We start from the raw sequence: 24,630 nt of genomic DNA, 5'->3' as shown, positions 1-24,630 counted from the left end.
AGCCCTAGATTACCGTGATGCTTTCTATCAGACTGTGTTAGTTAACTAGCTAGATGATGCCCTTCATGCCAACAGAGGGGATATTTTCATTCTGTAAGTCAGCTCTACTTTAGTTGCCTGAAAGTAAAATACCTCACAACGCATTGAATATGCACAGAGCTCCTTTTCTGGGTGCAAGTGATACATCTAAAATACGTACAGTGTTTGTGATGTGTGAGTGCTATTCAATACAAGTTTGATGGGATAACATTTGCATAAAAAGTTTTTATTGCACAATAGATGAAAATCCTTTTTACATAAATAAAGCAATTTATAAAAAGGTAAGCTGATTTGTAAACACTACCATATATCGGAATACAATCTATATAATATTCACATAATACATTTTTTCCAAGTATTTGATAAAACATAATAATGGGTACATCCTTTGGCTCGACATGTTTCTTAACTAGTAATGGGCCGGATACCCCCCTGTTCAGTTCACGGTCGAACATTCAAACCTCAAACCTAGCGAAAGTTCGACTGCGAACTTCGAAGCAGTATCTTACCTCATCCGAGTATGCGGTAGGATACTGCACAGCTACTACAATACTGCATGAGTTCTATTATTAAGTCATGTGGAATTTTAGTAGTGAAAACATTCTTTAATGTTTCCCACTGACAGCTGAATGTAAAAGGGATTGCCGACAATTCATTTTTTTTTTAAATGGCGTGGGGTTCCCCCCCCCCCAAAATCCATACCAGACCCTTATCCGAGCATGCAGCCTGGCAGGTCAGAAAAGGGGGGGGAGAGCCATGGAACAGTGAATTTCCCCTTTAAATATATATTACTCAAAAAAATAAAGGAACATTTTTTTAAGCAGAGTATAGCATCAAGTCATGGAGGCATATCCATGGAGGGATGCACAGACCACTACAGGCTAGACAATGGCACCCTGACTGCCAATATGTATTGGGATGAAACCCTTGGACCCATTGTCAGACCCTACACTGGTGTAGTGGGTGCTGGGTTCCTCCCTGTGCATGACAATGCTCGGCCTCATGTGGCAAGAGTAGGCAGGGTAGGCAGGTTCCTGGAGGATGAAGAAATTGATACCATTGAATGGCCCCCACGTTCCTCTGACCTAAATCCAATAGAATACCTCTGGGATATCATGTTTCAGTCCATCCAATGTCTCCAGGTTGCACCTCAGACTGTCCAGATCTGGGAGAAAATACTCTAGGATACCATCCATTGTCTCATTAGGAACATGCCCAGACATTGTCAGGCATGCATACAAGCACGTAGGGGCCATACAAACTATGGAGTACCATTTTGCGTTGATGCAATGAAATTTCGGCAAAATGGACTAGCCTGCTGCATAATTTTTTCACATTGATTTTCGGGGTGTCTTTGAATTCAGTCCTCTGTAGGTTGATCATTTTCATTTCCATCTAATGATGGGGTATCCTTATACTCCTAACACATTTCCCAGTCCATATCAGTATAGATATCCAGCATGATATTTTTCCCCATTGAGATCTCATGTGTTTTCAAAGTCTTCCTTTAATTTGTTTGAGCAGTGTATATTATATTCATTTAACTAGTTGCTGACCGCAGGTAGCCGAATGACGGCTGCACTGCGGCCGGCCAGTTCTGAGAGGGCATTATATGACATCCTCCCGAACGCGCCCTCACAGCTGATCACGTGATGTGGCCTTTTACCACATGATCAGCCATGTCCAATGACATGCTGATCACCAGGAAATGCAATTGCCAGTTCTCGGCTGCACTTTCCTCACGATGTCAGAGCGTGAGGAAAATACTGCCAAGAACCAGCAGTTGTCAGAGCAGGGATCGGCACCGATCATCAGGGCACTGATGATCAGTGCCCTGATGATCGGTGCCCAGCAGTGCCACCCACCAGTTCCGCCCACCTGTGCCCAACAGTGGCACCCACCTGTGCCCAGCAGTGCCGCCAGTCAGTGCCGCCCAGAAGTGCCGCCAGTCAGTGCCGCCCAGCAGTGCAGCCAGCCAGTGCCCTGTAGTTGTGCCAGTCAGTGCCAACTCTCAGTGCCGACTATCAGTGCCCATCATCAGTGCCAGCTCATCAGTGCCGCCTATCAGTGCCGCCTATCAGTGCCACCTATCAGTGCCACTTCATTAGTGCTGCCTATCAGTGCTGCCTATCAGTGCCACCCATCAGTGCCCATCAGTGCTGCCTATCAGTGCCCTTCAGTGCTTCCTATCAGTGCAGCCTCATAAATGCACATCAGCGAAGGAGAAAAATTACCTGTTTGCAAAATGTTATAATAGAAACAAAGAAACTTTTATTTTCAAATTTTTTGCTCTCTTTTTGTTTATAGCGCAAAAAGTAAAACACCCAGAGGCAAGTAAATACCACCAATAGAAAGTTCTATTTGTGAGAAAAAAAATTATAAAAATGTAATATGGATATAATGTTGCATGACCACGCAATTGTCATTCAAAGTGCGACAGCGTTGAAAGCTGAAAATGGGCCTGGTAAGGAAGCAGTATAAGTGCCCAGTAGGCAAGTAGTTAAATAGCAACGGAGCAACAGGGATCATCTCAAACACAATTCCAGGTCCCACAGAAAGAGGAAGAGAACCTCCCTCAATTTATCCTAACAAAGAGGGGCCACACCCTTCCCAGCACCAAATGAGCTGCAGGTGTAAAAAAACCCAAGGAAACACTATTTACTCCCCTGGAAAAAAGGCACAAGATGGCACCTGAACCAAATATCACATAAAAGCACAGAGGCTGCATTCACACATGCGTGTGTCGGTGTGCAGAAATCGTGTGTACCTACATGCAGCCAAGATGGCGCCGATGTAGATGGATCCCACCACTACTGGGGCAAACAAGTGTCTATGGGGAGCTTCACAACTCTGAGAAAAAAAAATAGCAGACCCCATGCAGCGACCCCACAAGGAAGCAATCAAATATTACCTTTCATGAAATTGACATATTAAACAGACATCATCCAATAGCATATATATTTAAGAATCTGTGCTAAATCAGCAAAATACCAATGCCACTGTGGTGAACCACAAAACAATAGCATACAAACTAGTTTCATCATATAAATTATATCATAGCATAAAATACTCCAATATTATAAATGTATTAATTAAAACATAGCCTAAAATGCTCCAATATAGATATACATAGGTACATACATTGTTAACCACTTCCCGATCGGCCGTTGTATATAAACGGCTGGACGGTGGCAGTGCAGGGTCGGGTGGCCGTTTATAAATGGCCTCCCCGCACCCTGCTTATGCGTGCTCCCCGGGAGTGCGCAGCACCGCGATCCGGTGCCCACTGTGTCTTTCGGACACAGTGAAACACTGATCGTTGGACGGGACCTCTGTACAAGGTCCTGATCATGTGATCACTGCAAAGTAGTAAGCAAGATGTCACTTCTGACATCATTGCTTACTACGTGTGAAATCTGTGAATGATCACAGAGGTCACATGGTACAAGGCTATTCACAACAGCCTTGTACCATGTGACAAGCTGTGACCAATCACAACTCACTCAGTAGTTCTCAATGGCTGCAAGAATGCAGACAGATAGAAAGAGAGATTATTGCTTTTACATCCTATATGGGTGTAAAAGCAATCAGTGTGAAAAAAAAAAATCTTCATCACCCCCCAAAAGTAGTACAGTGTCACCATGGTGACACTGTACTGCTAGGGTGACAGTATGTAAAAAAAAAAAAAAATAAAATAAATAATAATATAAAAAAAAATAAAAATCTAAAAATAATGTTTAAAAATTATAGTGAATAAATACCACCAAAATAAAGTTTTATCTGTCTCAAAAAAATGGTAAAAAAATCATATGGGTACAGTGTTGCATGACCGCACAATTGTCATTCAAAGTGTGATAGCGCTGAAAGCTGAAAATTGCCCTGGTCAGGAAGGGGGTAAAAGTGTCCAGACTGGAAGTGGTTAATAGTTGATTAGGCAGCAGATCACAAGGGAAAATGGTATCTTCCACCTAAATACAGTCATATTTGATGGGGCTTTAAATGAGGTACAACATTTGCAGAAAAAGATTACTGCACAATAGATGGAACAATTGAGTACTGTCCGTGATACTTTTTTCATTTGCACTAACATACAATATTGAGGACAAGCTTTCGGGTAATGTCTCCTTCTTCAGGTCTAAGCAGCACTGAAACAAAGATTTAGCAGAATGTTGGAAGAGATGTAGGAGATGGGGGGAAAAAAAACAGAGATAAGATACAGCAAAAGCAAAGTCTAGGGGGGGGGGGAGAGAACACTAGCAGAGGCAGTCATGCTTGAGCTGATAGTCATAAAACTGTTGCATAATGAGTGAGGAATCCCATGTCCAAATTCAGGCCGTTATCTCTTGTGTCAATTAGAATTATCATTCTTAGTAGAGATGAGCGAATCGAACCTGGCGAAGTGGAATTCGTTTCGAATATCAGGAAAAATTCGATTTGCATCGAATCCGAATTTTAGCAAACTTCGGGTGCACGAATCAAATTTTTCCCGATCAGCCGGCAAAAGTGTCACTGCAGAGAGCTGCGCTATTTCTGACAGTTCTGACAGTTCATTTACAGCGGTTGAAACATTGTATCTATTTGTTTCCATTTAGGATACAGATGTTTTTATTCGGAAATAAATAGATACAATGTTTCAACCGCTGTAAATGTGAAGGAACTGTCAGAGAACTGTCAGAAATAGCGGAGCTCTCTGCAGATACACTTTTTGCTGTACTTTAATTCTTCTTCTTTTCATTCTTCTTCTTCTTTTCATTCTTCTTCTTCTTCTTCCTCTTCTTCTTTTCATTCTTCTTCTTCTTCTTTTCATTCTTCTTTTCATTCTTCTTCTTCTTTTCATTCTTCTTCTTCTTCTTTTCATTCTTCTTTTCATTCTTCTTCTTCTTCTTTTCATTCTTCTTCTTCTTTTCATTCTTCTTCTTCTTTTCATTCTTCTTCTTCTTCTTTTCATTCTTCTTTTCATTCTTCTTCTTCTTCCTTTCATTCTTCTTCTTTTCATTCTTCTTCTTCTTCTTCTTTTCATTCTTCTTTTCATTCTTCTTCTTCTTCTTTTCATTCTTCTTTTCATTCTTCTTCTTCTTTTCATTCTTCTTCTGCTTCTTTTCATTCTTCTTTTCATTCTTCTTCTTCTTCTTTTCATTCTTCTTCTTCTTCTTTTCATTCTTCTTTTCATTCTTCTCATTCTTCTTTTCATTCTTCTTTTCATTCTTCTTCTCATTCTTCTTTTCATTCTTCTTCTTATTCTTTTCATTCTTCTTCTTCTTCTTTTCATTCTTCTCATTCTTCTTTTCATTCTTCTTCTCATTCTTCTTTTCATTCTTCTTCTTCTTCTTTTCATTCTTCTTCTTCTTTTCATTCTTCTTCTTCTTCTTCTTCTTTTCATTCTTCTTTTCATTCTTCTTCTTCTTCTTTTCATTCTTCATTTCATTCTTCTTCTTCTTCTTTTCATTCTTCTTCTTCTTCTTTTCATTCTTCTTTTCATTCTTCTTCTTCTTCTTTTCATTCTTCTTCTTCTTCTTCTTCTTCTTTTCATTCTTCTCATTCTTCTTTTCATTCTTCTTCTCATTCTTCTTTTCATTCTTCTTCTTCTTTTCATTCTTCTTTTCATTCTTCTCATTCTTCTTTTCATTCTTCTTTTCATTCTTCTTCTCATTCTTCTTTTCATTCTTCTTCTTCTTCTTTTCATTCTTCTTCTTCTTTTCATTCTTCTTTTCATTCTTCTTCTTCTTCTTTTCATTCTTCTTCTTCTTCTTTTCATTCTTCTTTTCATTCTTTTTCTTCTTCTTTGTCGTGCCCCGTGACTGCCCAAATGAGTGAAGTGTGCGGTGATTCTAAGATCGACGGCACTCATCTGCATGTCATACTGACTGACAGTATTATTTCTCTTCCCCAGCAGACTCCAAGGGCATTTAAATTAAAGGTACAGTGTTCTGCACTAATATAAAGGCTCTCTGAAGCCTAGAAACCCTTTTAATAAGTTAAATTCGCGGCGAATAAATTCGCATCGAATCGAATTTCTCCCGCAAATTCGGCGAATCAGCCGAATCGAATTTTTGAATAATTCGCTCATCTCTAATTCTTAGTTCAAAAGTTTTTCTTTCCTGAATGGATTTGAAATTTCCTTTAAGAACTAAAATATTGAGGTCTCCCAAATTGTGGTCTGGTTGTACGAAATGGTGTCCCACAGGTGTGCAAAGGTCATCTTCTTTATGTTCCTTGATGGTATGTCTGTGCAAATTCATCCTTGTTTGCAACTTCTGTCCTGTTTCACCAACATAAGATCCTTTGTTACATTTTCTGCACTGGATAAGGTACACAACATTACTAGAGGTGCAGCTGTATGTTAGTGCAAATAAAAAAAGTATCACGGACAGTACTCAATTGTTCCTGTCGCAAATGCACTAATACGGCTACAATCACCTCAAGCAAAATGGAAGCTACTGCATATAGCTGCATAAAGAAGCAGTTAACCAACCTAATCACAAAGGAGACATAGATCAACAGTGATATTTTCTTTCAAATCTTTTTTTCAGTACTGCTTAGACCTGAAGAAGGGACATTCCCCAAAAGCTTGTCCTCAAAATTGTATGTTAGTGCAAATAAAAAAAGTATCACGGACAGTACTCAATTGTTCCTGTCGCAAATGCACTAATACGGCTACAATCACCTCAAGCAAAATGGAAGCTACTGCATATAGCTGCATAAAGAAGCAGTTAACCAACCTAATCACAAAGGAGACATAGATCAACAGTGATATTTTCTTTCAAATCTTTGTTTCAGTACTGCTTAGACCTGAAGAAGGGGACACTCCCCGAAAGCTTGTCCTCAAAATTGTATGTTAGTGCAAATAAAAAAAGTATCACGGACAGTACTCAATTGTTCCTGTCGCAAATGCACTAATACGGCTACAATCACCTCATGCACAATAGATGAAAATCTTTTTTACATAAATAAAACAATATATAAAAAGGAAAGATGATTTGTAAACAATACCATATATCGGTATATAATCTATATGATATTCACATAATAATACATGTATACATTCCATTTTTCAATGGAATGACAAAACATAATAATAGACACATTGTTTGGCTCAAAGCGTTTCATGACAATAATCTCACTTCTTCAGCAGCAGATGACAAATATACTGGAAAGTCTGTAAGCCTAGAAAACAGTATCATGAAGTGTGTTCACAAAGATCCCCTCAAAACAGGGGAAGGGTAAAGATGGTGTGGTATGTATACATATAAATGTCCAGTGATCGAACAATACTTACAAATCAGCTATATAAGCAATCTAATAACACCTCCAAATGGAAATCGCTGCCAGGTATCTGACCCGGAAGTTTTGGGAAGAAAAACATGGCACCCCAAAGGGAAAACCGAGAAGCAGTACCTAGAAATAAATGCATGGGATTAAAAAGCCTTTACATGCAATCTTCTGTACATCTGTTACTTCAGGCTTGTCAGGATGTTTGGTAGGATAGATATTTGTCAATCAGGTCATAGATGATGGAATTGACCATTTTACTAACTTCACAACAGAACAAAAGATTTATAGACTGAACAGAAACATAAGATGGAGGTCTCTCACTGCTAGGTTCCTGACTGTTATGCTAATGCTTTGGTTTCAGTATTTGGTATTGGGACACATATACTTTTCATGCTCTTCAGAATTTATTTTCATTTGCTGCATGGCTGGGAGTGTATGACTGAATTTTTCTGATGATAACATGCTTTAATAGTATGCCTGTGACTCACTACTATCTTTGCTCCGCCATGAAAAAAAATACAGCATATAGTATAGCGACAGTCTTCTATTCACTAAAAATGTGAATATATTAAGTGTTCATAAATATCCAGAAAATCTAATAGAGACAAGTTTCTGTAACAATGAAATAAAATGAGTGAGTATGCCTTATGCCTAAAAATAAAAATGGCTTGAGAGATATAGCGATTATCCTTTCTTTAAGCTTGTCAGATTGTTCTTCCTCATGGAAGAAATATATTTCTGCTATTCATCTTATTAGCTACTACCATAGAGGTGCAGGAAAGTAAGGTTTGGCATGTTGACAGAGACTTGTTCTTCTCTCGCTCTAATGAGATCCAAGCAAAAGAATGACACTTCACAAAATGTGAACATATAACACAGTGAAACAAGCTGAGATAACTTTTAGACTATGGGGACCCATTAATATTAGTGCTGTACTGAGTTTTCATCAAATAAAACACAAGAAATGATATATTTTAATTCAGTCCTACATACAAGCCATGATTCAGACAAACCTGCACCATGGATAAAGTTACAAAAAAAAGGGATGTCTGAGTAATGATGAAATTATAATTGGTTCTTTTACCTGACGGCTGATTCAAACATCTGAAGGAAAGTTTGTGATTTATGTAAAATACATCAGCTACACTCTGGGTACTGCCATGGAGGATGACATTCACAGGATGTTAGCAAATTACTGTCATTGTAATATACGACATTCCAGTCAATTATACACATAACTCTCTTGGGTGTACCTATCAACTGTAACAATATATTGCTTCGGTTTAAGCAAACTGAAAAAATATGCTCTGTCCATTATTTGGTGCATTCTACACAAGGCTTGGTGTACCCTCTTTGAGGAAATGAGTTCTTTTCACCCCAAATATAGACATTAAATTTTAAAATCTGTTTCCAAGAATTGTGCCAATTTTGACACAAATAGATTACAGACATATGGAGTACGAGTAACTGCAGGAGTTGTGACCTGCTGCATAGCATTCATGTGCTCTGGGAGACAATTTTAACTGAGCTTGTCTACAAGTTATGACAAGTAGCCCCCACTGCCCAGTGCACAGGGTGGCATCATGGATGGGTTTATCTGCTGCCTAGACTCTAGCAATGAGCTAGAAGCCCTATAACACACTTTGGTATCTACATTACCTCTCTGTAAGATATTTGAAGCTGACCTCTACAATGTACAAAGAAGAAAAGTGCCATAAGAGATATGCTAAAGGAAACAGCTTCCCTGGTAGCCCTCAAGTTAGTCATACAGCCAAGCCAGAAATTAAAGCTGTTATTTTGCATTTTTAAACAGATATGTTTGAGATTATACTATATATATATATATATATATATATATATATATATATATATATATATTATAATCTCATATACTGTATAGTATATATACACCAACTATTTTGCCAAAAGTATTTGGACGCCTGCCTTTACACGCACATGAACTTTAATGGCATCTCAGTCTTAGTCCATAGGGTTCAATATTGAGTTGGCCCACCCTTTGCAGCTATAACAGCTTCAACTCTTCTGGGAAGGCTGTCTGCAAGGTTTAGGAGTGTGTCTATAGGAATGTTTGACCAGTCTTCTAGAAGCACATTTGTGAGGTCAGGCACTGATGTTGGACGAGAAGGCCTAGCTCGCAGTTTCCACTCTAATTCATCCCAAAGGTGTTCTATCAGGTTGAGGTCAGGACTCTGTGCAGGCCAGTCAAGTTCTTCCACCCCAAACTCACTCATCCATGTCTTTATGGACCTTGCTTTGTGTACTTGTGTGCAGTCCTGGTGGAACAGGAAGGGGCCATCCCCAAACTGTTCCCACAAAGTTGGGAGCATGAAATTGTCCAAAATGTCTTGGTATGCTGATGCTTTAAGAGTTCCCTTCACTGGAACTAAGAGGCCAAGCCCAACCCCTGAAAAGCAACCCCACACCATAACCCCCCCACACCAAATTTTTACGCTTGGCACAATGCAGTCAGGCAAGTACCATTCTCCTGGCAACCGCCAAACCCAGACACTTCCATCGGATTGCCAGACAGAGAAGCATGATTCACCACTCCGGAGAACACAACTCCACTGCTCTAGAGTCCAGTAGTGGTGTGCTCTACACCACTCCATCCGACTCTTTGCATGTGTGTGATTTTGCACTTCCTCCACATGGGGGTATGCGCGAGCCACCAGAGGATCGCTTCTGCTGTGAAATGTCAGAGCGCAAACCGATTTACAAGTCCTGGAGCTCACGAGCAACTGCTCGCCGGAACCTGCAGATCATCAGTCAGGGAGGAAGAACAGAGCTGTGTGTATGTGTACATAGGCACAGCCCTGTTGTGACAGGGTGGAGTCATGGATCATGTGTCTTGACAGAGCTGAGAACACGATCTATCACTTCCCCTAGTAAAAGCACCATGTAGTGTACACCGAGCACATAGCTAGGCACACACTTAACCTTTTCATAAACCCTAGATGTTAACCCCTTCCCAACCAGTGTCATTAGTACAGTGATTAGTGTATATTTTTAGCACTGATCACTGTATTAATGTTACTGGTTCCCACAAAGTGTTAGAGTCAGTTAGTGTAAAAATGTCTGCCGCAATATCGCAGTCCTATAAGTCGCTGATCACCGCTATTACTAGTATAATAATTTTTTTTTAATTCCAGTATATGTACCATAGTTTGTAGATGCTATAAATTTTGAGCAAACAAATCAATGTACACTTATTGGGATTCTGTCTACCAAAAATGTAGCACAATACATTTTGGCCTAACATTATGAAGACATTTTTTATTTTTTTTTTATTGGATTTTATTGTTTTATAGCAGAAAAAAAAATATTGTTTTTTTTTCTAAAGTTGTCAGTCTTTTTTTGTTTATAGTGCAAAAAGTAAAAACTGCAGATGTGATCAAGTATGACCAAAAGAAAGCTCTATTTGTGGGGAAAAAAGGACATAAATTTAATTTGGGTACAGCATTGCATGACCACGCAATTGTCAGTTAAAGTAATGCAGTGCTGTATCGCAAAAAATGGCCTGGTCAGGCAAGGGTGTACATTTTCCAGAAGGCAAGTGGTTATTAAACAACAACAAACTTACAATGTCTCCTGTGTTTCACTAGATAATGTGCACCAAAGAAGGGGCACAACAAACATTACAGGTATCACTGTATAAGCTAAAATCAAAGTACACTAGCACAAAGTAACAGGTAAGTCAACACCCTGGTTCTAGAGAGGTTAATGTAAGCAGTCTGGAGACCCATTTGCCCCAGAGTATGTAAAAAAAGTAGTTTTTTTTCCTGAGCTCAAAGGTTAATGTGTACAAAGGAAGCATATAGTTGATCAGCTTTAGCCAGGAGTTTAGTGTAGGGAGAGTCATCCCTTTCCAGGATAATAAAATAGTTTTTTTAGTGGAGAAATACAACATTCTCAACAATAGTTTAGCATATTTAGAAAGTACCAAATCACCAAACACGCCCAGGAGTCAATTTTTTGGATACAGGATATTAGGAAGGTCGAAAGCCAATGAAGTATACAGTGTGATCCAATATCTTCCCAAAATTTGTGGACTACAGAACAAGACCAAAAACAATGTAAAAAATCACTGATACGCCCAGAGCCCCAAAAGCACTGTAGTGCGTAGGCCCATTTTATGTAACCGCAGAGGTCTTAAAAGTATCACTAAATTTAGACCAGTCTGACTCTTCAAAGTGTATATCCAATGAAGACCATTTAGTTTGAGCAATGGAGAACCTAGGGTTGGAATCTACCATCAGGGCAGAGTAAAATTCAGAAATAAGTCTTGTAGGCTGGGAACGTCTCAGCAAGTTCTAAAGAGGCAGGATCATCAGGGAGAGTTCTAGCGACCCAAACTGGACCTTTACAGCGTGGCATGGTTGATAATAGTAAAACAAATAGGACGAGGGGAGGTCAAACTCTTTCTGCAGTTGGGGGAACGTTTTAAGTTATTTAGCATTTTCATTAGTCCCACCCAAAACTGATAATACAATTTAGATGTCAGCATGGTAAATTACTCATCTGCTTCCTATGACTCTGAAAGTCTGGCTTTGGATAATCTCCACAGGTTACGCAACTTCTGTCTACTTTTTACTCTATGATCATTATAAAATGTAATGTTTTGTGCTTTGCAAACCAGGAGATGATGTATTGCATTAAGCTAAAACAATTCCATTCCCATACTTTAAGAGGAACTGTGCCTTCAAGAATCATCATGAGCAGTTGCCATAATATGTAAGTATGCATGATATACTTGCATGTTAAAGCAGACTCATTCCTTAGTCTGTCGTCCTCCAGCGATACAAAGTCTGTGGCCCCTGTCACCAATGCTGATGCATTCTCTGCCCATTCTACCAGGCCAGCATTTTTTTTCTTCAGCTGCTGCTGATGTACCCTTTGTGCATGTGCATAGGGGTTACATTGTTCCAGTACTCAGTTGAACTCTTGTCATAGATGCCAGAAGTGCACACAGCACTGCACATGTGCCACTAGCAGTGTACAATTTGAAAAATGTCTATCTGCTATTGGTGTGCAGAGTGCTGTTTTAACCAATATGTCTCATTATTTACATTACCCTATGTTGGTGCCACCTATTATTTTTATCACAGTATGTAGCATCTACCGCCTGTTAAAGAACAATGCAAAACACATTTAGAACTGCAGAGCAAGTAATAGCATAACCAGTACCCATAATCATATTTATACATTTGCAGATGAATCACAAAGTCTAGGCACCCTTGTGTTTTTTTTTAATGACAAAACACTTCAACATCACTAAGACAGAGGCAAGGATGAGTCTGTAGAGCACAATCAGCGCTCTGCAGTCCTGACATTCAGTTGTGTTGTGTTCACATCTAGCTGGGCTACATCTGTACAATTGCTGTATAAAGATGACAGGCCGCTTGTATTTAGGGAAGCTGATGGGCTTTCAATGCCTATTTTTGTTTTATAAGTCTGGGTCCTTAAATGTTTTGATGCTTTATGTTAATTCCTCAACAGTGCAATCAAATTCCTGTCATAATTAAAGCTGTCAGTTGGAAGGCAAGCCAATCGCCGAGAAAACACAGCATAACAAATGAAGTGAAATGATTCTGCATGTAGCTATACGATGCTTCGCCAGGCATGAAATTAAATAAGTAATTTGATGTTGACATCAGAAATTGAAATGATACCCACTGTTCCCTCATTCACTCAGACCAGCATAAACAAAAGTCAGGACAAATATGTATAACAAAGCCCTCGTGCCACCTATTTCTCACTGGTAGTATACATTTACATTTCTAGGCAACAAGGAATTTTATTTCTCCCTACCATTGTTTGTAAAAGCTATTCATGTGAATGAACAAGTGCATGTGATTTCAATTCCTTAGACCTATACAAATCTGTTTTATTTAGCCTATCATACATAAAAAGGTAAATTAAGTAGCGTTAAACCTATTTCTGTGGTACCTAATAATTTGAAAAGCTCAACAATGAATATGTCACAGGTTCTTTTTATTGAAATGTATGTTATACATAAAATATTTTAAAAATATTTTGACAGTAAAGTCAGGAATTGTATCCTGCATTTTCAGGATTTGTGAATAGAAACACCTTCTTCAGCTATAATTTCACTGTAACTGATGTATGGATGAAGAAAGACTGTTTGGTAAAAGCCAATTAAGCTTCTTCCTTTAAGTAATATTCAAGTATAACTAAAGGCAAAACTTTTTTATATTTTTAGAATTGGATAGAGTGGTGAGGGTTCAGTACCACTGTCTTTTATTGCTGTCTGTGCCCCTATTAGGGAGATATGCTCCCACTAATTGTGTTGGTCGCCAATGTCAAGGAAAATGAAAGTGAGGATTTAGTCAAAATGTTTTAGTTGACAGCAGTTTTAACCATCCCTACTATATTATAAACAAACAAAAAATGTTTTGGCTTGAGTTATACTTTAGTTAAGCTCACCATGTATGTTGAAATGTGACTGTACAATGTCCTTTTTGCTTACTAACAACTACTAGAGCCTGCTAAATGCATACAAAATGAAAGAATAGTCTAGTTAGATCCTTATAGGACATAGGTTTGGTGAATACAAAGTAGATTATACAGTTTTGTGAATGAATGAACTGCAAGTCCCTACAGTCTTTGCGGCTGTTGGCTTGTAGTTTTCAATGAACTACTATGGCGCTATGGAGCGTCGTGGTAGTTTATTGAATTTTTCTGTAAGTACATCTGCTTGCCTGTACATCCTGTATGGACAAGCAGATATACTGACAGGTCTGCAGGAGACCTGCATGGCACCAGCGATCTGCTGATCACTGGTGCAATGCTTTCTAGGCTCCTGCAGACAAACGTGCATTTATAATTTTTGTGCAAAAGGTGAACTTATCCTTTAAGGCAAAAACGTATAGCCTGGATTTCATGCTGGTAGCCTCTACATGGCTGAAGAGACTTTTACTGACCATGTCTGCTTGAAAAAGCAGGCTGAGAATAATTGCTAACACAGTATCTTTTTAGATAGACTCTGTAGATGTCTACATTTGCTTGATAAACCCACATCACTAAAAACTGTCAGTACATGCTGTATTACATGCTGTTCATATTCATTCACTATGGGATTCATTTTCTGTATTCCACAACAAATTTGGTTAATCCTGCTGTTCACTGCCCCTCCTTCCTCTTCTGTGTCCCCACTGCAGCCAGCGATTGTGCAGATCTTCCGTTGCCACATCTACTGGCCATGCTCCAGTTTCAGTTACCTTCTAAGCTGTTCATTTCCACCATTTTCTTATCTGTGCAGCCCTACATGACTATAAAACTCACATGTGTGAATGTATACACTCCAAATAAATAACAGCCCACTCCCTCCCTGCTCCTCCATGTCCACTAAACGGCTAAACACAATGGGGGTGGGATATTAGATGTTGATTAATGGAGGCTTTATGGTATGCCATTATAGTAATAAGCATAATGATTCAAATCCCACTGTTTTCAGCTCTCCCTTGCTCGTATTGCTGAAACTAGCAGTTTTTATGGTAAACATCAATCTTTATAGCTTAGTGAATTAAACCTTAAAGTGGAACTTTAGGCACCTTAATGGAAGTGGGCGAACAGGCAGGAATTTTAAGGTAGAAGAGACATGCGTTGTCTCTTCTGCATTAAAGGTACTTACTCGCCTGTCCACCCCTGTACAGTAAGCTGTGCAAGGGTAGCTCATTTCACAGATTCAGGCGATGCTGTAGCTGATGAAACCCCCATGCATACGCGGGAGTCATGTCATCTCTAGCCGGACAATGTCAGTGTCAGTGGCAGGAAGGTGCATCACTGGATTCTAGGTGAGTATAGTTGCACTTTAAGATATGTTTGAGCTAAATGTATGTCCTAAACTCTAAAGCTGTTTGGACATGAAGTATGTATACGTACCTTGGTCCCTTGTAACTATCCTGTCCAACCTCTAGCCTTTCTGTCTTTATGTATAATGCTGGTGACAGAGTAGTAATATCTTAAAATTAGATAAGTATGCAGAGTAGGGGTTCATCAGGTGCTTGAAGAGCAGGCGCTTGACTGTGTTGTCATCATGTCTGCTGAATGAGGAGGAGCATTGTTTACAGGCTTTTACTCTTCTGATGTTTGTGAGCACCTTTTTAATCCAATAAAGTGTTTTTTTTAAAATGGTATCACAACATGTAGTCTATCTGTTCCTTCCTACGTTTGTGGCAATATTTGTATGCTGAGACTACTGTGGATTCCTATGAGATAACTGCTAAAGCAGGAAGCTATACCCAGTGGAATTGTCATAGTCACAAAGCACTGAGGACCTCATGCAGTGGAGGTCGTATCCATCTGGTAAGGAGATGATGTTAATTATGGTAGAGCACTGAAGTGGACACAGTCTGTTGAATGCAGTGGCATGATAAAATTTTTTTTTAGCTGCCCATCAAAGTGAACCTTCACTAAAGTGAATTGCTGCAGGTAGTCATACATTTAGTGGTGGTATTACTGTCTCCACTAAATGAGATTGCTTTCTACTCAGGACCACGCCCCCCTCCCTCCATTGGTGACTGAAAAGATGATGATCACCTGCATCCTGGTCACCAGTGAAGGATCCCCATCCTCATTCAGCTGCTACATGGGGGACTCCCTTGCCAGCAGCTGAAGTAAACAAATATGCTGAGGATGCTGGCTGATGTCATTGAAAAATGGTCATGACATTGTAATTTTATTTTGTGAATTTCTAACCAGGAATACTATGTACCACTTAATCATTCACATAGTGGGGAGAGCGGGATATCTAGATTTTTCCTTATCACCCAGATTGCAAGAATTTCCCCCCACACTCCCACATAACACCAGGTCAGAGGTGGAGGCCCTTTTCCCCATCAATGTGGGTACAAGGTGCTTTCAAAAATGTAATTTTTTCTTGTGTATATCTCACAGATGCACCATTTCACATGCAAGTTTAGAGCATCTCCCAAGTAAGGTATCCAAATAAGTTTTCATTTTTAATGTTCCAGTTCAAACCTAGCTTAAATGGCATTTTATAATTTTGTGGGTTTTTTGTTTGTTTTTTTCATTGGTATGTCCCTCAGGGAGGTGCTGAGCTCTCTATGATCTTAGTTTGACAATTCCCTGTCTATTAGCCTTGAAAATTGAGATAATTGCCTTTCAATATTCACCTTCCATTAATTTTAATGGGGTTTGCACTAACATTTGCAATTTGTTGATTTTTCATCATATTTACCAATTATGCCTATGAACTGAACTTAAGCACATTTAACCATCACTAATGCAGAGTACGAGACAGTAGTAAATGTCAACTAAACTATGGTTTCATGGATCCAACCTGAGCCCAAAATTGTGCATTTTATTCATTTCATTGGGAGAGGGGTTTTCTGGACCTTCTTGACACACATGGCAGCTTTTGCCACGAAAATATCAAAAATGTTCGAATGATATGCTTAACCAGCTAAGTCTTGCACCACAGGGGTGAAAATAATGGTATACAATTACCCATACTGGCCAAACATGAATCCTCTTTCTAGAGCTTAGGGCAGGCTAAATATTTTGCTGGTGGTTCCCAATGCAGTCTTCTGTGAACATAGATGATATTTATCAGCCATTCTATCTGGACAATGTCAACTGCAGTCAATGCAGTGACTCTCTCTACTCATAGTATTACACTCAGTGTTGAAGTGTAGTTTAGTTTTGTTATATGTGTATTGACATTGAAATGTATGCATTATGTTCTCACTATCAAATGTATTCAGAAAGGCAAAATGACCTATAGTATGCAAGCAGATTTAATCAGATACTTTATTTTGTGGATTCATTTTAAGTAACGAACAACCCTTTGGTTGCTTCTAGTTAAGGTACTTTGGCTTGTTTCACTGATTTCTATAGGCTTTTGCTGTATACACATAGACAACAGTTGGTAGGAATGGATCATTCAACAGTGGATTTTCCCTCAGGCCACATAACCAATTTTATTCACAAAGATTTCAAAAATGTAAACACAGCAACAGAAATCAGATTTTAATTTGAGGGATTCATGGCTGTGTTGTTGCTTGGAATGCACTTTAGTGCAGTATTTTGTATGCTCACAAAGTACGCTGTACTGTTAAAACAAATGTTGTTTTCTGTGGTCATGTCACATAGAACCTAATATCAGTATCTTGGATAAATAAATGACAATAGAGCACTCTGTACGTTGTTTACTAATGTTCCTCTAATTGACTAATGTCTAGTTTCTAACTCTATATTTCAGCATAAAGAAAACCTGTCTCAAATTGGTGTAGTTTAAATTGAACATATATCTCAATCTCCAGTGTGAAATGGAAAAAATATCCGCCTTTAACAATTCCACCTACTATAAATTCATATCTCATTGGTCTCTTTGGTTACAAAATCTGAACTGCACCATAAAATTCTGATAGCCCAAACACAATCTAATTCTTGCACCAATTCTAGACTGGTATACCTCTCTTGACCCTGTTGTTTACACCCCCTCCCTCTTCCTGCTTTCCCGACACCCCTACGTCCTCCCTGTTTATTATCCCCTCAACATCCTTTACCCTCCACCAAGGTTCAATATGAAACATAATTATACCTCTATTGTTTGATGATTTATAAACCATACTTGATCCCAGCCAAATGGTGGGGTAACTGTTTTGTATCATAATGTATTGACATGCTTAACTATGAACCTACTACCAATACCCTGATGTTCCCTTAAAGAAAAAATTCAATGAATAAATATTGAAATTAAATTGAGCATATAATAAAACAATTCAGCAGAGGTTGCCTGCATTGCAAACCTCACATTAAAATTATCAGAATATGCATCAGTGTTGGCTGCTGACTCTTCCTGTGAAAGTCAAGAATTTCCCCCACTACATTTAGAGCTTTCAGTTGCTGAATGAGGCTACTTACCACATTAAATGACTCATAGCAACCCCAGAAGGTGGTGGGTACAAGCTCACCATTAATGCGAGAGGTTGAGATTTGTATATAACTTTAGGCATCTAAATCTTCGGATTTGTTAATGTGTGGTTTTATTGAAGGTAACCTCTGTTTATGTATTTTTTCCTTGCAAGAATTGCCCAAGTTTATGATACAGTATGTTTACCTATATCATTCACTGTTAAACAATTCACTAAAGGCAACATCATGAATATAGTAAAACAAAAAGGCATGTATTTCATTATATTAAAGACTGTCTCTTTTGATTATAAATTTGTCATAGAAAAATATTGTGATCTTGTTGTAGATGATGAAGTAGCTCAAAGTTTGGTAATTTTAGAGTCTGCGGCTGCCTGATGTTTTAGTTCCCTGGCTGTGCCTACACGTTCTTCACATCTCAGACTACTAATTATGTTTACAACATGCCTCATTTTCCTCTGACCCTAGGGAATCAATTGGCAAGCAGGTCACACACTGAAAAAGTCATCCAAGCCCTGTAGGATTTGCCTGTTTGAAGTTAGTCTGTTCTTTTCTCCCTCTTGCCACTTTGTGGCCACAATACATAGCAACTTGGGATCAGGGCAGTGAATGTCAGCAAGTCAGGGAGGCAGTTTGATGAGTGTCTGCTTAGTCTCAGTGCAGGGCGAAATGCCATCATTACCCAGCTGCCTGTCAAATAAATTGGCAATTACAGCCACAGCAGAAGCCTGGAATTCAGTACATAACACGTTGCCATCCCCAAACCGCTAAGAGATTTAAAGAAGGAGGGGAAGTGAGGGAAGGGGAATTAAGCAACGTTTTCCTTGTTCCAGTAGCGACTGACAAGGACCAACATGTTGGTGCTGTGATATGGTGATGAAATAATATGGAAAGTGCTGGTAATGAGCTGTGCAGATTGGAACATGTTAAAAACACAACACTAATTTTCCACTTTATTTTTCTGTTCTGTTTTTTTATTGCAGAGCTCAGCTGCCTCCAGCCTGGGAACTGGCTACTTTGTAAGTGCAACTTTTAGCAGCATACTAAGAGTGACTGATGATATTGCCTTTATATTATGCCAGAACAGTTCAAAATAATCAGGATGTGTAGGGTGAAAATGTCATGTTCTTCCTTGTGATAGATAGTAACCGACTTGCTCATATATTGCTGTATATGCTGTGTTGAAAATGTGGCATTCCTAAAGTATTAGGATAACAAATGTGAAAGCAATGTTTTTTCATGTCTCATTGAAGTGTTTTATTGTGCTACAAGTCTTGTTCCACGTACAGTTGTGTCCAAAATTATTCAACCCCCAATGCTGTAAAGGGGTTTAGGGACTATAGTGTACATTTGGAATTGTATTCAGAATCAAATCCTACAAGGACGTTGTAACTACCCAAATGCAACTAAAATGACATCAATTGTTTATGTAATACAGTAGTAAATGGTTCTTATGTGGTTTCTTCATTGCCACAATTATTCAACCCCTTAAAGACTACCACTCTGAAGAACAGAGGTTCATACAGGTGCTTTCCATCAGGTATTGAAAACACCTGTGGATGTCACCGAGCAGCAATCAAGCATAATAAGCACCAATTAGGCAGCTTTAAAATGACTGTGATACTCAGCTCCTTCTAGACATTTACTGGTGTGGTTACAAACATGGTGAAGGCAAGAGAATGGTCCAGGAAGACAAGAGAAGAGGTGATTTCTCTTCACAGGAAGGGCAATGGCTATAAGAAGATTGCAAAGATGTTAAACATACCAAGAGACACCTTAGGAAGCATCATTCGCAAATTCAAGGCAAAGGGCACTGTTGAAACGCTACCTGGTCGTGGCAGAAAGAAGATGCTGACTTCGACTGCTGTGCGCTACCTGAAGCGTAGAGTGGAGAGAAGTCCCCGTGTGACTGCTGAGGAACTGAGAAAAGATTTGTCAGATGTGGGTACAGAAGTTTCAGCCCAGACAATAAGACGCACACTGCGTAATGAAGGCCTCCGTGCCAGAACTCCCAGGCGTACCCCCTTGCTGTCTCCAAAGAATAAGAAGAGTCGACTGCAGTATGCCAAAAGCCATGTGGACAAACCACAAAAGTTGTGGGATAGTGTTCTGTGGACTGATGAAACAAAATTAGAACTGTTTGGGCCCATGGATCAACGCTATGTTTGGAGGAGGAAGAACAAGGCCTATGATGAAAAGAACACCTTGCCTACTGTGAAGCATGGTGGAGGGTCAATCATGCTTTGGGGCTGTTTTGCTTCTGCAGGTACAGGGAAGCTTCAGCGTGTGCAAGGTACCATGAATTCTCTTCAGTACCAGGAGATATTGGATGGAAACGTGATGCAGTCCGTCACACACCTGAGGCTTGGGAGACGTTGGACCTTTCAACAGGACAATGATCCCAAGCATACCTCCAAGTCCACTAGAGCATGGTTGCAGAGGAAAGGCTGGAACATTTTGGAGTGGCCATCGCAGTCACCAGACTTAAATCCGATTGAGAACCTCTGGTGGGACTTAAAGAAAGCAGTTGCAGTGCGCAAGCCTAAGAATGTGACTGAACTGGAGGCCTTTGCCCATGAAGAATGGGCGAAGATACCCGTAGATCGCTGCAAGACACTTGTGTCAAGCTATGCTTCACGTTTAAAAGCTGTTATAACTGTAAAAGGATGCTGTACTAAGTACTAAGATTGAATGTCACTTGGGGGTTGAATAAAACTGATAATGCTGTGAGCACAGAAAAGACATTTGTGGTTATTTCATTATAACTGTTATGTTATATTTGTCTGACCTACAAGTGCCTCTTTAATGTAAATGTAAGCAAGATGACTGAATGATCAAAAGCAATGTCAAACTGGCCAAAACACTCAATTTCAGTGGGGGTTGAATAATTTTGGACACAACTGTAAGTAACCTTTCATCTCACTGAACTTTTTTCATCTTAAGTCTGAAAGTTTCAGTGTCTATCTACACCATAATATTCTCAAAAGGTAAATGTTCCAACATACGGATTTAAACATGGTATAAGACACTAATAAATAAAAAAAATGTATACTTTAAATGTACACTTAATATATTATTTAAATGTAATGATACATACATACATCATCTGGTTGTAGCTCTATAAGGGGATATATGTGTTATTTTTCTTAATATGTTTGTCCTTTTTATGCTTCAACTCCTAAACTATTAATATACTAATTTAGATGAAGAAAATTGTTGTTGCTCACACATGCAACTAATGTGTGCTGTAAACTAGAGTTAGAAGGCACTAATTTTTTAAGCACCAGTATTTAGTAATGCCTTTAAGAGCCCTTTCCAAGACAGTTTGGTTTGGAAAGCATGACTTTGGTGAGGATGTATGTTTGCTATTGTTAAGAACTAATTGACAGCTTAAGACTAGCTGTGTGTTTGGGAACACAAATTAAAGTATCCATTTATCTTAAAAAATGCAATGTGAATGTCTCAGCATTTGCATAGCCACCGGAAATAATCCCTGTAATGTGTCCAATATGTTTATTTCATATGATCATCATCTTCATTTAGAGGCCATAATGCTGTATTTTCCTTATTTCATTATATTATGGCTTTATGTCCACTAGATAAAGCTATATTAGACACATTATGAGGATTATTCAGATTGGCTGTGCTAATGCTGAGCATTGTGTTTTCACAAATAGACCTCTTTATGTCAGACACACCTGGGTTGCCTTGCTAACAATAACTTCAGTACCTGACACTCCTACAATGTCCTTATTGCTGGGTAAGGTTTTATAGTAATGCTCACTGCCTCCAGTGCTGTTCATGTTATTACCAGCACTGCAGTATGTCCTCAACCTACAAAGTCTGGCCTAGGTCAGTTTTTCATTTTAGTATAGGCATTTATGTAGCACTGAAAATTTAAAGAGCACTTTACTTACTTGTAATTCACATCAGTGCCTGTCCTTAAGAAGCTTACAATCTATGGTCCCTATCTCTCCAAACCCTGGTCCTCCAGCATCTCAACCCCGTACCAGGCACCCTCCATCCTCCACGAATAGCCGGACTTCACTCAATTTAATCTCAATCCCCCTGCTCCTAAAAACCACCCTCCCTTTTTCATGTGCGCTCTGGAATACCTGCTCTGTCTGTAATAAGCTCACCTCTGTCCATGACATTTTTGTCTCCCATGCCCTTAACCTACTAGCAATTACAGAAACCTGTCTTCAAGCATCAGATTCTGCTTCTCCGCCAGCACTTTCCTATGGAGGCCTTCTCTGGACTCACTCATCCAGACCCAGTGGTCAGAAAGGAGGTGGAGTTGGTTTGCTTCTATCCCCACTGAGCACCTTTCAAGTCCTCCCTAACCCTCCCTGTCTATCCTTTTCTTCTTTCGAGACTCATTGCATTCGGCTGTTTTCTCCCATTTCTCTGAGGATTGCAGTGATCTACCAGCTTCCTGGACCGGTGTCACACCTTTTTTCTCTGCTTGGCTACCCTACTTTCTCTCCTCTGAAATACCCACTATCATTCTGGGAGATTTTAACATCCCCAGTAATGTGAACAACCCAGCTACAACCGAACTCTTCAACCTATCCTCATCTTTTGCCTTAACACAATGGACAGTCCTCGGTCCACAGTCCACCACTCACTCTGATGAGAATACATTAGACCTTGTTTTCTCCCATCTTTGCACTCCTTACAACCTCACAAACACCCACTTTCCTCTCTCTGATCACAATCTTATCACCTTCACAGTGTCCTCGTCTTCAAACACTTATCCCCCAAGCAGCAGACAATTACCCGCAGAAACCTTCACAACTTAAACCCTTCTCTTTTCCATTCTGCAACTGACCGCCTCTATGACAGAATCTCTCCTCTGTCCTGCCCTGACCTGGCCACTTCTGTCTACAACAGTTCACTTTTATCCACACTAGACTCACTTGCTCCTCTAACTACACAAAGTTTCTGACCATTACAACCGTGTCAGACAGATGACACCAGTAATCTTAAGAGATATAGTCATGCACTGAAGCGATTGTGGCGTAAAACCAAAATCTCAGCAAGCATTCACCCTATATAAATCTGCTTTCTTAACATACAATTCCTCCTTCCATGCTGCCAAACAAGCCTACTTTATCACTCTTATTAATACCTTGTAATCCAGTCCTCGTTGTCTTTTCTCAACTTTTAACTCTCTACTTTCTCCACCTCCACCCAGTAACTCACTGCTTACGAGATTTCAAATCACTTCAAAAACAAGATAGATGCAATTTGTAGGGGCATCTCCACTACACAGACATCTATCTCACTTAGCATACCTTATACTAAACCTCCCTCAACATTTTCCTTTTTTGACCTTGCTACTACTGAAGAGGAAAAAAGTTTTCTCAGAAGCCTGTCTCACCATGTGCCCCCTGCATCCTGTCCCCTCTCAACTACTACGGTCACCCTCTTCTTCTGTCCTATGCTCTCTCACTCACATCTTCAATCTCTCCCTCCCTAATGGTGCCTTCCCCACCCCTCTAAAGCATGCACAGATCACTCCCATACTTAAAAAGCCCTCGCTGGACCGCACCAACCTGAACAACATAAGACCCATCTCCTTGCTACTAACAACAACCTTCTTGACCCTTTACAGTCTGGCTTTCGCTTACTACACTCCACTGAAACTGCCCTAATAAAACTCACTAATGATTTACTAACTCTGTCTCCTCCTCTCCACTTCCTCTTTCTGTAGGGGTCCCTCAAGGTTCTGTCATTAAACCTCTTCTCTTCTCCATCTACACCTCCTCTCTTGGTCACTTGATAAACTCCCATGGCTTTAAGTACCATCTCTATGCTGATGACACACAAATCTATCTTTCTACTCCTCACCTCGCCCCTTCAGTCTCCTCTCGCATTACTAACCTACTAAGAGACATATCAGCATGGATGTCACTCCACTTCCTCAAACTAAATATTTCCAAAACGGAGCTCATACTATTCCCTTTAGCCCATGCCCCCTCCCCTGAGTTCTCCATCAAGATCAATTATACAACCATCAGTCCCTCCCCTCATGCCAGGGTACTAGGTGTACTCCTAGACTCCCATCTGTCCTTTCAGACCCAAATCCAATCATTGTCCAAATCTTGTAGACTTCACTTCCACAACATCTCCAATATATGCCCGTTCTTAACCTCTAAAACCACTAAGCAACTTATTCACTCCCTTGTTATCTCTCGCCTTGGCTATTGTAACTCCCTCCTCATTGGCCTACCTAATCACAGGCAATCCCCTCTTCAGTCTATCATAATGCTGCTGCCAGTCTCATCCACCTTACTAACCGTTCCATATCTTCCATCCCTCTCTGCCAATCCCTCCAGTGGCTTCCCATTGCCAAACAAATAAAATTCAAAACATTAA

The 24,630-nt window shown here is 39.6% G+C and overlaps 1 protein-coding gene across 5 annotated transcripts in view; it reads left to right on the top strand.

Annotated features, from left to right (window-relative positions):
* The window catches only part of AUTS2 (activator of transcription and developmental regulator AUTS2), a 1,792,114-nt gene that overhangs the window by 739,330 nt on the left and 1,028,154 nt on the right, over window positions 1-24,630 (top strand). For all 5 annotated transcript variants that reach the window (XM_089668486.1, XM_089668488.1, XM_089668487.1 and 2 more), the window contains one exon: window positions 19,233-19,268. In XM_089668486.1, the coding sequence (XP_089524612.1) occupies window positions 19,233-19,268 (36 nt within the window). The remainder of the gene's footprint in view (window positions 1-19,232; window positions 19,269-24,630) is intronic.

Source organism: Staurois parvus, unplaced genomic scaffold (assembly GCF_062004578.1).
Source record: "Staurois parvus isolate SC_StPar_1 unplaced genomic scaffold, SC_StPar_1.0 ptg000058l, whole genome shotgun sequence".
NCBI classification, from domain to species: domain Eukaryota; kingdom Metazoa; phylum Chordata; class Amphibia; order Anura; family Ranidae; genus Staurois; species Staurois parvus.
This window is presented reverse-complemented; position numbering and strand designations above follow the sequence as displayed.